This window comes from Mustela lutreola, chromosome 9, assembly GCF_030435805.1.
Source record: "Mustela lutreola isolate mMusLut2 chromosome 9, mMusLut2.pri, whole genome shotgun sequence".
Lineage (NCBI taxonomy): Eukaryota > Metazoa > Chordata > Mammalia > Carnivora > Mustelidae > Mustela > Mustela lutreola.
Window position 1 is genome coordinate 21932057 of NC_081298.1, and position 17196 is coordinate 21949252.

General features: G+C 49.2%; 1 protein-coding gene across 2 annotated transcripts; it reads right to left on the reverse strand.

The window, feature by feature from the left end:
- Positions 1 to 374: 374 nt before the first annotated feature.
- TLDC2 (TBC/LysM-associated domain containing 2) lies at positions 375 to 16648 on the reverse strand. Of its 2 annotated transcripts, XM_059133284.1 has the most exons (7): positions 16463 to 16648; positions 13607 to 13709; positions 12196 to 12357; positions 11550 to 11702; positions 9046 to 9141; positions 2495 to 2568; positions 375 to 1055 (listed from the first exon to the last, which is right to left on the reverse strand). In XM_059133284.1, the coding sequence occupies exons 2-7, from the start codon at positions 13637 to 13639 to the stop codon at positions 920 to 922; spliced, it is 654 nt and encodes a 217-aa protein (XP_058989267.1). In that variant the 5' UTR covers positions 13640 to 13709; positions 16463 to 16648; the 3' UTR covers positions 375 to 919. The 2 variants fall into 2 exon arrangements, with proteins under 2 accessions (XP_058989267.1, XP_058989268.1); XM_059133285.1 differs by lacking the exon at positions 9046 to 9141.
- Positions 16649 to 17196: the final 548 nt, after the last annotated feature.

Sequence of the window (17196 nt, forward strand, 5' to 3'; positions counted from 1 at the left end):
AGAGCGCGTGCGCTGGAGCGGGGGAGGGGGAGGGACAGGCAGAGGGAGAAGCAGGCTCCCCGCTCAGCAGGGAGACCAAGATGGGACTCAATCCCAGGACCCTGGAATCATGACCTGAGCCAAAGACAGCCACTTAACCGACTGAGCCACCCAGGCGCCCCTAGAATCCCATTCTCTTAAGAGATGTGTGTGTGTGTGTGTCTCTATGGAAAATTGTCTGGGTGTATATGAAAATGTTAGGGTTTTGGGGAGTGGTTGACTTTTAGGCAATTTTAATTTTTTTAAAAGTCCTCTATTTTTTCTACAATCAACATGTATAATTTCTCTCTCTCTTTTTTTTAAGATTTTATTTATTCATTTGACACGAAGAAAGATCACAAGTATGCAGAGCAGCAGGCAGAGAGAGAGGGAGAAGCAGGCTCCCCACTGAGCAGAGAACATGATGCAGGGCTCGATCCCAGGACCTGAGATCATGACCTGAGCTGAAGGCAGAGGCTTAACCCACTGAGCCACCCAGGCACCCCAGTTGTGTAATTTCTAAGAAGAAATTTCAGTCAGGTGGCTGGCTGGCTCAAGTCAGTGGAACATGGGATTCTTGATCTTAGGGTCATGAGGTTGAACCCCATGCTGGGCGTGGAGCCTATTTTAAAAAATAAATAAATAAAAAGAAATTTCATGAGGCTCTTTGTGCTGCTCAGATGAGGTGTGAGTCCCTTTCACTCCTTCAGTCACCTCTACCGGAGAACATAGCTTGCTTGCAGGACTGTCTTGGGTCCCCAGGCCGTGAGGAGGTCTGGTCATAGCCATAGTCATCCAGGTTTCTGAGAAAATGGGCAGCCCTCTCTAAGGAGGGTCCAGAAGGCATTCATGAGTAGGTCTGAGCATTTGTTGCTTCAGGAAGCTGCCTACCACGGGGTCTTCAGCTCAGGACCCAGGCCTCCAGCTCCTTGATGCAGAACTGCTCTTGTCGGGCCAGTACCTCATTATTGAAAGTTGCACAAGGGTGGCTTCCCCCACGGTACAAGTCTCCATCCAACCACAGCCCAAACTGGCCACTAAAGAGAAGAGAAAAACCTTGGCATGACTCACTCCTGGATGTTAGTATTCTAGGTCTACACCATCAGCCACTGGCCTTACCACGACCACAGCACAGTTTTGCCTATTTCACCTTCCCTTAAACCAATTTATATCCAGAACTGTTGGGAATTCCACCTGTTGTTCCCCATAGCATTTGGAGCATTTTTAAAAATAGTTAATTTTTTTTTTTTTTAAGATTTTATTCATCTAGGGGCGCCTGGCTGGCTCAGTGGGTTGAAGATTCTGCCTCCGGCTTGGGTCATGATCCCGGGGTCCTGGATCAAGGCCCGCATCGGGCTCTCTGCTCAGCAACGAGCCTGCTTCCTCCTCTCTCTGCCCACTTGTGATATCTCTCTCTCTCTCTGCCAAATGAATAAATAAAATCTTTATTTAAAAAAAAAAGATTTTATTCATCTATTTGGCAAAGACAATCAAAGAGGGAACACAAGCAGGGAGAGTGGGAGAGGGAGAAGCAGGCTTCCCACCAAGCAAGAACTTTCCTGCTGAGCAGGGACCAGGACCCTGGAATCATGACCTGAGCTGAAGGCAGATGCTTAACAACTGACCCACTCATCTGCCCAACACCTACACACAGACACCCCTAAAGTTAAATGATTTTAATAAATATATACAGTGGTGCACCACTAGTCAAGTTTTAGAACATATGGAACATTTTAAATATGGCTATACTTAAACAAAGGAGTGACTCTTAAGACACGGACTCAGCCCAAAACACTTCAGAAAGCATCCATTCTAATCCTCTCACTGGACAGCAAACCAGGCTGGGGCTGGGAAGTAGGTTACTGCAAATCAGCAATGGCTTGTATGTTCTGTGCCAGACTATCTCTGTAGAGGCTCTTCAGGGAGTTGGGTGGGCAAAGAACTTGCCTGGTACTAGTCAAACACTGCTTTCATCTTTGCCCTTGAGATAAGATTTATTCTGATTTATTCTGCCTGAATCTGGGGGTCTCACCAGGAGTAAGGCTAACTTTTTCTTCCTAATGATGAGTGGTCATCTGCCCAACACATACACACGTGCACACGTACGCACGCATGCGCACGCTGGTTTCTTGGGCAGATGCCTGCCTTCCTCCAGTGAGTTATGAATCCTGATTTAGCCTCCCATCCCCTGACTCTAGCCTCATCCAACCATGCAGAATGCTGTTGCCCAAATCACATGCACACAGACTAAGCTGTCATCAACTGTAAAGACGTTGGAGGATAGTCCATGCCATCCTTTCCCCTCAGTGTTAGGAGGAGGCTTGAGGGATTTGGCTGGGGGACTAGGCAGCACCCGGCAGTGTTGAAGGGAGAGGCTTGGAAATTTACCATCAGCCTCTTCTCTGGGGCAGCCTAGCCCAGCCTTTCCGGACAGGGAGACCCTACCCCAAGACCCCGGGAGGACCGAGACACGGACCTGCTGCTGCCCATCATCAGTGAATCCAAGTCTCCTTTCACAAAGAAAGAGTTGCTTCCTGTCCACTTAAAGACCTGGGATGACAGGAGAAAAGCTGGGTTACTGGGGGAGTCCTGCCCTTGCAGTTTGACTCCTCACCACAGGGTGGCAGTGTTGTGGAGGGAACGGAACATCCAGGCCCAAGCCCCAGCTAAGCATCAAGAAGCACCCTGGCCCCTGACAATATTTCTTTCCATTTTCCCCAGATTTCACCTCTTGCCTTCCAGTCTGAGTTCCCACAAGGAAGCATCCTGCTTCCAAAGCTGGAGAGAGAAGGAGGAAGGTCCCGGTCCCGGTCAGGAGCTGGGCCCTGATTCTGCCATGAGCTGTTTCCTCTTCTCTTGCTGGAGCCTGCCCACTTCCAACGCCTTAGTCTAGCTGGAAGCCCAAACTGCTCTGACCCCTGCTTTCCTCTCTGACCCCACCTCCCCCTACTGGCTGTACTTCGCCTACACCGGCCTTGCTGTCCCTGGGACACCCAAAGCTGTTCCTGCTACAGGACCTTCACACTTGCTCATCCCTCTACTGAGAATGATTTTTCTCCAAGTCCTGAAACGGCCCACTTCTCATCTTTCAGCCCAAATGTCCTTGCATAGAAGTTTCCTGGGTCACCCTGTCTAACGTAGCCCTTCCTCCCAGGCCCTGTCCACTTTTCCTCGGCATTTAGCACTCTTAGAGATGATCCTGTTCATAATGACGTGCCATTACTCGATCCACCTGTAAGCTGTCTGGATGCCCAGCAAAATTCCCAGGGCGTGGTAGAGATGTCTGTTGAATGAACAAATTATTCAAGAGTCAATTTGACCAATAAAAATACTTTTAGAAGGCCACAAAAGTATAGCATATTACTGCCTGTAATTAGCTGTTTAAAAAAAATGCTATGAGGGGGCACCTGGGTGGCTCAGTGGGTTAAGCCTCTGCATTCGGCTCAGGTCATGATCCCAGGGTGCTAGGATCGCGCCCCGAATTGGGCTCTCTGCTCAGCAGGGAACCTGCTTCCTCCTTTCTCTCTCTGCCTGCTTCTCTGCCTACTTGTGATCTCTGTCAAATAAATTTTTAAAAATCTTAAAAAAAAAAAGGCTATGAGCAGCCGAAAGATTTTTAGCAAGAAAATAGACCAATAAAAAAATAAGCCCTGGGCTCACAAGAGATGAGATAATATGAACAAGTAACCATGAAAAGACAGAATCATTCAGTTCCTTCTCTACTTTCACCGAAGAATGTGACCTTCAGACTTGAAGGAGTAAGATAAACATTGCTACGGAAGGAACGAAGACCCTGTTTGTGGTGCCATTTCCAGTCGCCATCAAGGAGCCACTGAGAATGCGTCAAGAACACAGGAGGTGCCAAACGAAAGAAGATAGGCAAAGATTACCCAATTACAAAACAAAAGAAAACAAAAAACAGGATTCCAAGATGGGGCTGGGAAAACAGCCCCTGTTAAAATAATTCATTTCTGGCGCTTGGGTAGCTCAGTTGGTTAAGCAACTGCCTTCAGCTCAGGTCATGATCCTGGCGTCCCAGGATGGAGTCCCACATGGGGCTGCCTACTTAGCAGGGAGTCTGCTTCTCCCTCTGACCTCCCCTTCCCCGTGCTCACTCTCTCTCTCTCTCTTTCTCTCTTTAAAAAAAAAATCATTTCATTCAACATTTTTTTTTTTTTAACATTTAGTACCAGTCATTGTTTTATGTACTGGGTAGAATGGTGAATATAACAGACAAAAATTCCTGCCTTCATGGGGCTCCTATTCCAGTAGGTGGAGGCAGGTAACTAAGTAAAATAAATAGTATGTTGACAAATGCTAAGGATAAAAAAGTAGAGAAGGACAAGAAGGGTTTTTATAAATTTAAATTAGTTGGTCATAGAGAGCCTCTCTGAGATGGTGACATTTGAGCGGAATCTTAAAGGAGGTGAGACCTGAGCCATGTGGTGATCCGGTAGAAGGCAATCTAGGCAGAACAGCATGTGCAAAGGCCCTGAGGTAGGAGCAGGCCTGCATGTTTAAGGGCCAGCGCAGAACTCAATGTAGCTAGAGCAGAGTGAGGGAAAGGAAAAATAATAAGAAACAAAATAAGAGACAGGCCAGAAGATGTAGGGTCTTGTAGGTTGTTATATATATTTTTAAGATTTTATTTATCTGAGAGAGAGAGAGAGAGAGCAAAAAAGAACACAAGACTGTGGGGGACTAGTGGAGGGAGAGGGAGAAGCAGGCTGAGCAGGGAGCCTGATGTGGGGCTGGATCATGGAACCAGGAACCCGAGATCATGGCCCAAACCAAAGGCAGATATTAACCAACTGAGCCACCCAGATGCCCCAGGCCTTGTAGGTTATTATAAAAACTGGGTTTACTCCAAGAAAAGAAGCTACTGGCAGCTTCGAGCAAAGGAGTGACATGCTCTGACTTACCTTTCAAAAGGAAAACTCTAGGGGTACCTGGATGGCTCAGTCTGTTAAGTGTCTACCTTCAGCTCAGGTCAAAATCCTGGAGTCCTGGGATTAAGCCCACATCAGGCTCCCTGTCCAGCAGGGAATCTGCTTCTTCCTCTCCCTCTGCCTCTCCTCACCTGTGCTCATTCTCTCTCTCTCTCTCTCTCTTCCCCACTCCCTCAAATAAATAAATAAATAAATAATCTTTAGGAGGAAGAAAGGAACACTCCAGCTTTTGTGATGACTGGGGTGGACGCAGGGAGACCTTTTAGGAGGGGTATAGCAGGAACAAGGACAATAATTGTGCCAGCTTGAACCAGGAGACACCAAAGGACGTGGTGAGAGGTGGTGGGTTCTGGATATTGATAGAGAAGGCAGAGCCATTGGGATTCATTGACAACTCAGGTGTAGAGTGTGACAGATAGGCATCAAAGCCAAAGGTGGCTCAGTGGGTTAAGCCTCTGCCTTCAGCCTGGGTGGTGGTCTCAGGGTCCTGGGATCAAGCCCCACATCAGGCTCTTTGCTCAGCAGGGAGCCTGCTCCGCACCCCGCCCCTGCATGCCTCTCTGACTACTTGTGATCTCTCTCTGTGTCAAATAAGTAAAATCTTAAAAAAAAAAAAAAAAAAGGACCCCCAAATTTTTGGTCTCAGTGGCAGGAAAGATGGAGCCATTAACTTCATTGGGGAAGATGGCAGGAGGGGCAGATTTTGTGGGGGGGAAGCCAGGAACTCAGTTTGTGACCTGTGAGGCTTGAAATGCCAGGTTTGACGCCCAAGCAAAAAAACTCGGGGTAGTAGGTTGGGTATATGTCAGTTTGGAGTCCAGGGGCAGAGGCCATCAGCATGTGGGTGGCATGCACAGTGGTGAGAATGGATGAGACCTTGAAAGAAATGAGGGTAGAGAAGAGACAAGAACCAAAAACTTTGCTTTGGGACCCTCTGATGTCCAAATGTTGTGGAGGTGAGGAGGAACCAGCAAAAGACTCTGCTGAGGAGTAGTCAGTGCAGCAGGAGGAAAATCCGAGAACTATAGGATCTAGTATATGAACACAGGAAGGCGAGTGGTAATTGGAAGCCAGCATGTGTTTCCTTGGAACAAGGGACCCCTTTCCTGTTTCCTGGAAAGATTATCAGGCTGGCTGATGGAGACAATGAAATAGATACCTTGTGTTTTGCTTTTAGCAAGGAGTCCATAGGTGCTTGTGACCTCCTTGTCATGGAACCAATAATTGTGTTGCTGAGTCTATCTGTAGGTCCATGCATTGGAGGGGAGGTCTCTCATAGCAAACAAAAACATGAAGTAGTTCTTCATCTTTTTTTTTTTTTTAAGATTTTGTTCATTTATTTATTTGACACAGAGAGAGATCACAAGTAGGCAGAGAGGCAGGCAGAGAGAGAGGGGGAAGCAGGTTCTCTGCTGAGCAGAGATCCCGATGCGGGGCTCGATCCCAGCACCCTGAGATCATGACCTGAGCCGAAGGCAGAGGCTTAACCCACTGAGCCCGCCAGGTGCCCCTATCTTTTTTTTTTTTTTTTTTTAAGATTTTATATATTTATTTGAGAGAGCGAGAGAGAGTTTGAGGGAGCATGAGAGGGGAAAAGGTCAGAGGGAGAAGCAGATTCCCTGTGGAGCTGGGAGCCCGATGCGGGACTTGATCCCGGGACTCCAGGATCATGACCTGAGCCAAAGGCAGTCGCTCAACCAACTGATCCACCCATGCGCCCCTAGTGCTTCATCTGCTGAACAAATATTTCATGAGGGCATGCAGTGGGAGTGCAAGGGGATATGTCCTTCCTCACACACTCTGATCCCCTACCCATTCATCTGCTGGGTTCCTAAATGGGCACTGTCCCCTTTCCAATTACTCTGCAGTTATTTTCACATGCTCCAAGAAGACTGCTCGCTTTTGCCCTTCAGCACCTGGTGATCTTGGTTGTCCATCAAGACCCGATTCAAGAAGCTCCTCCTCTAGGAAGTCTCCTTGGATCTCTGCACCCCCGTTCCATACAGGCACTCCTCCTTGCGTTTCTTCCACAGCCCTTATCCCTCTATATTGTGATCGCATCTCCTCTGTAAGCCGGAGAGCGTCTCCATCTGTTGTTTAGAGAGGCAGCCTAGCCGTGGCTGAGTTCAAGCCCCAGCGCCTGCTTCTGCATCCCGTCCTTACCACTGACTAGCAAGTCGCTCAAGTTCTCTGTGCCTCCGTTTCCTCAACGCTAACTGGGGCCGATAATAGTATGTACCTCAGAGGAATGTTGTCATGATTAAACGCGCTAATTTGTGAATGTCTCAGAATAGTGCCTGGCAGGTGGTACACCAGCACCCAGTTAGCTGCGACTATTTTTATGAGTAGTAAAAGTAGTGTGCTTCATGCCAAGCCTGCAATGCTCAGCGTCTTATTCAATAAATAGCTCAGAGATAGAAAAGCTTTAGATGGGAAATGTCGGGGACTATCCCCCTCCCGCCTTCAAAAACCTTGCTTCAGAAGGCAGCAAGTGGGCGCCTGGGTGGCTCAGTGGGTTGGGCCGCTGCCTTCGGCTCGGGTCATGATCTCAGGGTCCTGGGATCGAGTCCTGCATCGGGCTCTCTGCTCAGCAGGGAGCCTGTTTCCTCCTCTCTCTCTCTCTCTCTCTGCCTGCCTCTCTGCCTACTTGTGATCTCTCTCTGTCAAATAAATAAATAAAATCTTAAAAAAAAAAAAAAAAAGGCAGCAAGTACCCTCTGACTCCACCAGTCTTGTCTCTGTCATTCACCCATCTCCTAGTTGCCAGTCACCATGAATTAGAGGCTTAAGATCTGGCTCACCATCCTTCCGTCCTTCCTCATTCTTGCCAGTGTCCTTGGTGAACTTCATCATCTGCACAGACCCATCCTGTCCCTGCCTCAGGGCCCTTCCTTTTCCAGTGCTGAGGATTTCTTTCTTTTTTTTTTTTTAATTTTTTTTATAAGATTTTTTAAATTTTATTTATTTGACAGACAGAGATCACAAATAGGTAGAGAGGCAGGCAGAGAGAGAGAGAGTAGGAAGCAGGCTCCCCGCCGAGCAGAGAGCCCGATGCGGGACTCGATCCTAGAACCCTGAGATCACGATCTGAGCTGAAGGCAGAGGCTTAACCCACTGAGCCACCCAGGCGCCCCGTGCTGGGGATTTCTTACGCCACCTTGGCCACTGTCCCCTCTGTCCACACCCAGGAACCTGTCCTTCCCGGTCTGTTTCCAATGCCCCTCTCTCTTGGATCTTATATTCCAACACTTGGCTCAGCTGGTGTCCTTGCTCCAAGTCTCTGACCACAAGGCCACCTGTCAACTGTTGTTTCCATCTTCGTCTCATTGTCCTTCAGTCTCGCTGGCTGTCCTTCCCCCACCAGTCCAGACTAGGTCCTGTGGTCCATTTTACATTTCCATTCCCTTCATCTTCTGCTTCCCCCTCTCCCTTGGTCACACTAGCTTGGCGAAAGCCCCATCCTGGAGGAGCCCTCCCAACCACTTTCTCCATGCCAGAACCCAAGAGCTGAACATGGCTGGTGGAAAACACGTGCCCGGGGGACCAGCTTGCCTTTAAGCTGATGGCCCCTACCTCCAGTTCACGCTGCCTCGCTGTCTTTCTGTTTCTCTGGTTCTCTCCAGGAGGCCTCCCTCTCCACTCCTGTGATGACGATTTGATGCCTTCTCATTGCTCAGCCTGTATGCTCTATCCCCCAACCTCTCTCTTAGCCGATGACCTCAGCCCCACTTCATAAGAAGACTGAAGTCACTGGATGTGTCTGTCTTTGTCTTCCTACCTGTACACCCACAGATCTACCTGCACTTGGACCCATCTTGTCTTTGCAGCCTGTGTTGGGTGAGCAACGCCCCTCTTCCTTTTTGAGCCAGTCTGGGGTCACCAGGGACCTAGTGAGGACTGTAAGAAATGGACATAAACAGGGCCAAGAGGGATGCCCTGCCCACCACTGGCCTGGCCTGTTCCTTCTGTGGAAAGATGGAGGGACACCAAGCACTGCAGGATGGGAGATAGAGCTAGGGGCCACTAGGACCACAGGATCTTTACAAAACCGCCCCTCCCTCCTCCCTAGGAATTTCACCTTTAGCTGTGGGGAGAAGGAGAAGAGGAATGTCTCTCCGGTACCATAGAAGCCTTTGCTGAGTCGAATGGCCGAGGAAGAGAAGGCTCCAAACATCTGGAAAGCAGAAGAACTTTGCTGTGGCAGCTGGCGGGGAGTGGAGCTTAGTAATATAGGCTTATCCAGCGGGGCACCCAGGGAGCCTGGGACAGAGCTGGGGGGTGGGGAGGGCCCCATGGGCCCATCAATGCCTGTCCTTTCCTTTAATATTCCCTAAGGAAGAACTCTTGCTGGCAGAACTTTCACATGCTTATTTTGTGAAAGTAATCCTTGTAGAAAAGTATTAGAAGTTATCGATAAGCAGAAAGAGAAACTAAAGTCATTCCAATACCCCCTTCTGCTCTGCAAGGTGACTGTAACGTTTTGCTGAGTTTCCTTCCAGCATCTGTTTAATGCCAGTGTATATATTCTTTTTTTTAAATTTTATTTATTTATTCGTCAGACAGAGATCACAAGTAGGCAGAGAGGCAGGCAGAGAGAGATAGGAGGAAGCAGGTCCCCCGCTGAGCAGAGAGCCTGATGGGGGGCTCCATCCCAGGCCCCTGGGATCATGACCGGAGCCGAAGGCAGAGGCTCAACCCACTGAGCCACCCAGGTGCCGCCAGTGTATATATTCTTATACAGAAAACCAGATCTTATAGTACATCTGTTTTTTTTTTTTTTAAGTTTTATTTATTTAAGTTATCTTTGCACCCAAGGTGGGGCTCAAACTTATGACCCTGAGATCAAGAGCTGTGCGCTCTTCCAACTGAGCCAGCCAGGCGCCCGATACCTCTGTTTTGTAACCGCCCTCCCCCTTTCGTTTTTCTTTATAAAAGTTCAAATACACAGAAAAGCAAAAGCAGGTACAGATACCCTCCATGTGCATTCATGTGTTCTCCATATTTACTTTCTTGCTCCTTATATATATTGCTGTTCTGTTGGATAGTAAGTTGCAGATACTACAAGCCTTTCACCTCTAAATGGTTCAGCTCCTAAGAATGGGGATTTTTCTCAGGGCGCCTGGGTGGCTCAGTGGGTTAAGCCTCTGCCTTCGATCTCAGGGTCCTGGGATCGAGCCCCGCATTGGGCTCTCTGCTCTGTGGGAAGCCTGCTTCCCTCTCTCTCTCTCTGCCTGCCTACTTGTGATCTCTCTCTCTCTCTCTCTCTCTCTCTCTCTCTGTGTGTGTGTGTCAAATAAATAAATAAACAAAAAGATTAAAAAAAAAAAAAGAATGGGGATTTTTCTCATGGATGACCACAATACCATCATCTCACCTAAAAAAATTAACAATAATGCCATAATACTATCTAGTATCCAGTTCCTAATACATTTTCTCCATTGGCCCAAAAGTGCCTTTCATATCCTGCTTTAGGAACAAAAACTTGAGGCGCCTGACTGGCTCAGTCGGTGAAGCATGCAACTCTTGATCTTGGGGTTGTGAGTTCAAGCCCCACATTGGGTAGAGAGATTACTTACAAAAATAACCTCTTAAATAAATAAATAAAAATAAAAACAACACTTTTAATAGTTATGGCTTTACATAATCTTTCTTTCCAGCCCTTGGTAATAATAGTTCACTATGAAGCAGAGCCACAGTTCACTTGGCCATTTTCTCCCATGGGGTAGTTGATGGACTTTAAGTTTTCCCTCTCATACAGAGTGTTGAGGGGCAGAGGCAGGACCACTGGGAGGCAGCCATGGGGAGTCGGTTTTGGCTTAATATAAGGAATTACCTCCACGGTCAGTGGCCTTCTGCTAAGGAAGGAGCTCCCTCTTGAAGACGTGAGCTCCGTGGCCTTGAGGTGGAAGTTCCTTGATATTGGTGTCTTGAGACGGAAGGAGCGCCTGTGCACATGAGTGTCCTCAGGGGCTCTCAGGATTTCTAACATGTTCCTCCCATGGAAGAAGAGCAATTGCAACCAGCATTTACCCCCTCCCCTGGCCCCTGTCTAGAGAGCCTGGTTGGTGCCTGGCAAGATCCACACCCCCCACCCCCGGCCTTGGCGAGACAACAGGGGTCTGAGACCATGCCCTCCCAAGGTCCGAGGCAGCCTCCATCGCTCACTTTCCCTTTTAGCCTCCAACGAACAGGGGGATGTTTTCAAGCATAAATGGTTCATTAAGGTGTAGAGCCCCCTCTTGAGATGTCTCCCCAGTTGATTATTTGCTTCACCTCTGGCCTGCCTCCCTAGTAGGCCTGTAGCTCCAAGAGGGCTGGAATCACTTCTCTCTTGACCTTGCTCTCATCCACATCCACATCTAAGCTCACACATAGTAAGTGCTTAATGTACCTGTGTTGAATGGCTGAATTAGGGAAGGAAGGAAGGAAGAGAGGGAGGAAGGGCTCTCAACAGGGGAGGTCTCAATGCCTTCATCATTGTCCCTTGCAAGTGACAGGCTGTCACCTCTGCCTCCCGCCCCTGAGGCTGCCCTGGGGCAGGGCCCCCATTGTGTGGTTGGGTGGGGCCAGGGCCCACCTTACCTGCCCATCCTGGTCCCTCAGCACCAGCAGCACCGGCCCACTGTGGCCTTCCATCTGCCTGTACAGGCTCCGCAGGCTGAAGCCATCTCTCCATGTGCAGAAGGCCAGGCTCCAGGGATGTCCCATGACTCTGGCGGGGAGGTGGAGGCTGAGCTAGGAACAGGGCTGGAGGTAAGCGGGGAATCTGCATCCTCCCCCCTCCTTCCACCCTGCCCGCAGGGTCCCAGATGAACTGAGGTTGAACAGGTCCCACTCACACAGGCATGTGACGTTATGGGTACCAGAGGCGTTTACGGTTTCCAAGAGCCCATTAGAGAGGGAGTATCATTCCCATTTTATGGTTGAAGAAATTTAGGCTCAGGGAGGTAAAGCAACTTGCCTAAAGGCCACATGGGGAGTAAGTGGCAGAGCTGGGATTTGAACCAAGGTCAGCTCTCTCTTGGGACTTCCTCCCCTTGGTCACCTTGGTTCCTAGAGGTTGGAGAATAGATGAGATGCTGAATCCCTCCGTCTCATCCTCCCTACCTCATCCTTCCACCTTCCCCCTGGGCCTTGGGACACAGCAGGAGCGATCCCAGGTGTCCCTGGACCTGGCTGGGGTAGGGCCGGAGGGCGGGACCTGAGGCTCTTGGCACTGCGCCCGAACCTGCCTAATCTCCGAGGCTCCTAGAACCTGGCTGGCTTCTGCCAGCTGGGGCTCCACCGGATCTTCAGGAGCCAGAGCTGAGACCGGAGCTGGGGCTGGGGCTGTCTCCTCTTCCTCCTCCTCACCCTCCTCCACAGACAGAGCATCCTCCACCCGGCTGGGCTATGAAGACACAAAGAGGGACCAGGAGACACCGGCTGCCATGTCTTCGGAGCCAAAAGCCTCGGCTGCCTCATCACCCCTGCTTAGGCCCCAGCCACCTCCACCCCAGACAGGGGAGGCTGGTGCCCATGGCTGACAAGACCCGCCCCTACCAGCCCAAGGTCAAGGGTACACACGCCCATCAGATGTGGCCACCGCGGACTCTGTGGTTTGTCTGCCAGCCCGCTCTAGATCCAGAGCAGATGCCAAGGATCAAGTTCAAAGCTCAGGGGCAGGGAGAAGGGCAGGTGGCAGCCCAGCCCCGCCCAGCCCTGAGAGCTGCAGCCGTGTGTGTCTGCACTTGAAACAGGGATAATAATATCAATAATCCGAACAATAACAACACAGACAGCGGCCAATGTCCGTCAGCGCACCCTTGACCAGGCCTGGCTGGGCGTTCGCTGTGCATATCTCTCTATATTTTCCCAAGAATCTTAAGAATGTTCTCCTTACTCTCCTTATTTTACGAAGAAAAGGAATGAGGGCCAGAGGCTTCCCTGTCAGCCAGGGGGACAACGCTTGCAGCAGCTGAGAAAGCACGTGCAGGTCTGTGTGAGATGTGTGTTCGTCCGTGGGAAGGTGTGTGTGGGCTTCAAATAGACTTGTGTTGGCAAATCAGTGTGAGAAGGTGTTGAGTAACTTTGCGTGTTTACCCATCAACATGTTGTGAGTGTGAGTTGGGATTGTATAAATAGGTGTGTGTCGGTGTGGATGCGGGTTGGCTCATGCACCCATTCAATCGAGCTTCCACTCTGTGCTAGAGTGTGTGTTTGAGGGCGTGTGCATGTCTGTGTGTGCATGCGTGCATGCGTGCGTGCGTGCGTGTGTGTACACATGCACCTGCCCACAATGACCTGGGGACTTTTCTTAAGAAAGAGAGGCCTCCTCCAGGATGAAAAATGACCAGGACACTGCTTTCCTAGTCCCCAGGTTCAGGCCTAAGGAGGGGGTCCTAGCTGCATGGGGCTTCCGGACAGAACTCCAACTGGCTGGAGACAGGAGTCTGTGCTCCTTGGGGTCTCAGGACCATGGGGTAGGGGATCCAGGTCCCCGGGTCCTGAACTCTGAACTCCAGGGCAGCTGGAGAGGGAATTGGAAGGGGAACACAGCACCCGCCTACATCCAATCCTAGCCCAGACCCCACCTGCCAGAGATCTGGCCTCTCCCACTTTGCTGGCCTGACCTCCCCAGACCAAGCTGGGCCCCTTACCAGCCGAGTGTAACGCCAGCGGAGACCTTTCATTCTGTCCGAGCCAGGGCCTGGTAGGAAGAGTCCTGAGCTCTCCCAGGAGAGGAAGCTCTGTGGTTAAGGCCTAGAGATGAGAGGGAGAGGCCTGGGCACACCCTGCTAGCTCCTGGCCACCCAGCTGCCCTTTGCTCTCTCTCTCTCTCCCGTCACTCCCAGGATGAATCGTCACTGGGTAGGTCTGTGAGGTCACCTACCCTCAGCATTCAAGGTCTCACTTGGAGTTAGCAACCAACCTGTATTAACCATACCCAGGAAATTCTAGCTGATTCCCTTCCATCTCTTTAACCTTCTGGAAACTTGGCCTAGGGATTCTGGCCCTTTTGGGCAGATGACTGAGCTCCAGGCTGGGACTCTGGAGTCTCTGGTTCTCTCTCTGACCTTGGATAAGTCCCTTGTACCCTCAGGCTTCAGTTTTCCCACACAAAACACATTGGACCAGATCATCTCAGAGGCCCTCACAATACTGACTGCCGGCAACTCAGTTCCCTCTGAAAGCCAGTGGGTGTATTTTAACAGAAGCTCGAAAGGAGCCAAGCCTAAACCAAAAGAACAAGTGAACAAAAATCTTCATTTTTCTTATTAAAAAATAAGGCGTGTATATTATAGAAAGTTTGAGAAATGTAGAAAAGAATAAAGAGAGATACAAAAATATTCATAATTCCATCTCTCAAGATAAACTCTCAACCCTTAACTGTATTTTTTCCAGTCTTTTTCATTTTATAAAGTGCCTTTTCCACTTAAAAATGAGAATTTTCCAGTGACATTCAGCACCTTTTGAGCACATGATTTTTAATGACTACGTATTATCTCATCATAGGATGTATCATTTATTCCTTAACTGTTGGACATTTTGTTTGCTTCTAATTTCCGTGATTATAAGCAAAACTGTAGTGAAATTCCCTGCTCATAAATACTCATAAATTATATACTTTATGATAAACTTCAGAAGTTGAACGCTGAATCAAAGGGCATACACACAGGTTTTTGTTTGTTTGTTTGTTTTTTAAGTACTCTCTGCACCCAGCATAGGGTTCTAACTCATGACCCCAAAGTCGAGTGTTGCAGCCCACTGACTGAGCCAACCAGGCACTCCCATATAGTTCTTTTTTTTTTTTTAAGATTTTATTTATTTGGGCACCTGGGTGACTCAGTGGGTTGGGTCCCTGCCTTTGGCTCAGGTCATGATCTCAGGGTCCTGGAATCGAACCCTGCATGGGGCTCTCTGCTCAGCAGGGAGCCTGCTTCCCCCTCTCTCTCTGCCTGCTGCTCTGCCTACTTGTGATCTCTCTCTCTGTCAGATAAATAAATAAAATAAATAAATTTTAAAAATTTAAATAATAATAAAAAATAAAAATAAAAAAATTTTAGAAAGGTTTTATTTACTTATTTCAGATAGAGAGGCCAAGTATGAACAGGAGGAGGGCCAGAGGAAGAGGGAAAGAGACAAGTAGACTTCCTTCTGAGCCAGGAGCCTGACATGGGGCTCAATCCTAGGACCCAGAGACCATGACCCCCACCCCCCCAAAGTCTTGTGCTCAACCCACTGAGCCCACCAGGGGCCCCCTATAATTCTTTTTATTTTTTTATTTATTTATTTTTTTAAAAAGATTTTATTTATTTATTTGTCAGAGAGAGAGAGGGAGAGAGAGCGAGTACAGGCGGACAGAATGGTAGGCAGAGGGAGAAGCAGGCTCTCTGCTGAGCAAGGAGCCCGATGCGGGACTCGATCCCAGGACGCTTAACCAACTGAGCCACCCAGGCGTCCCTAATTCTTTTTATTTTAATAAATATTTATTCATTTGACAGAGAGAGAGATCACAAGTAGGCAGAGCAGCAGGCAGAGAGAGAGGGGGAAACAGGCTCCCTACTGAACAGAGAGCTGGATGTAGGGCTTGATCTCAGGACCCTGAGATCATGACCTGAGCCGAAGGCAGATGCTTAACACACTGAACCACCAGGCGCCCTCTACAGTTCTTGATAATGTTTCCAAGAAGGAAGGCTTCCCAACGCTTAAAGCTGACCCACCTTGAGGTATCTTTAGCGAATCTCAGGGAAATCTATTTCTGATCATCAAATTTTATACCCTTAAATTACAGATAAGGAAATGACTACTCAGAAAGTGGAAGAGACTTACCATTGCCCCACTAGTATAACACTAGTGGTAACGAGTACATTCTCTGGAGTCGGGGAGTTCAAATCCTGGTTTTGCTACTCTCTTACTATGTGACCTTGGACAAGTTAATCAACATCTCTGTGCTTCACTTTTCTCTTCTGTAAAATACTAATAACCACCTCATAGGGCTGTTGTAAGAGTAAAAGAAAATAATGCCTGGGGTGCCTGGGTGGCTCAGTCAGTTAGGCATCCAGCTCTTGGTTTCAGCTGGGATCATGATCTCCTGGATGGAACCCTGCTCAGTGGGGAGTCTGCTTAAGGATTCTCTCTCTCTACCCCTTCCCCCACTCATGCATGCATGAACACCCTCTCTCTCAAATAAAGAATTAAATAAACCTTAAAAAAAAAAAAAAAAGATAATGTCTGAAGAACTAGGATGCTGGACCCAGCCTCCGTCCTTCTGTTTGCAATTCAGTGAGATAACCCAGAGCGCCTGGTGTTTGGTGAGCAGTGGGTAAATGACAGTGCTTACCGCTATCCCCCCCACACCGCCTCTGAGAAATCCAGGGCGCAAATTCCTGACACATGGCCACTCAGTCTCCACCTGGGCTCTTCTGGGACAGATGGTCACGTGATCATTAATGGGGGGAAGAAGTAGCTCAGCAGGCAAGGAAAAGGCAAGAACTATGGGAAAATGTACTTACGCTGCAAAGCCTTGGCTTCTGGCAATCTCCTAGCCTGTCCAGCCCGAGGATTTCCTTAGCACATCTGCCCGAGAGACAGGGCCACTTCCAGAAGGAACTCTTCCATCCGGCAGTCTGTCCAAAGCAGCTTTATCTCTGCATCCTGGTACCTCCCCACCCCCCCAGTAGCAGCAGCTAGCCCCTCCGCCCCAGCCAGGCTCCAGGCGCTCCTCCCTGGCTCTTATACCTGCCTCGAGGGTGGCAGCCCTGGCCTTGTGCCCACTCCCGTTCCAGTCGGGAAGCCTGGCAGTGATTATCGCCCATCAGAAACTCAAATCCCATAAACACACACAAACAAGACCTTGTCACCCTCTGACCTCCAGCTCTGCCCTCACCAGTCCAAGGGGATGGAGGACACTGACATCATAGCTGTCAGGGGCCACCCAGTGCCTGAAGCCTACCATGAGGAACTTTGCTTTATCAGGTAGAAATGCTACAGGAAAGGGCAATGCTATGGGACTCTCTGTTGATCACCCTACCCCGATGCTGTTGGAAGGGAAGCCCAGGGCTGGGAGGCAGAGAGAGTTCCTGCTCTGTCCTGCTTGTTTCCCCTCTCTCTGGTGAAGTGAGGATTCTTTCCTTACTGGCTTATTGTGACAGTACGTGAGATCATTCACAGGAAGCCCCGTGGTTGGCACACAGTAGGCACTTTGCCCACAGGGGTTCCTTTTCTGTCCCTGGCTCATGGTAGGAGT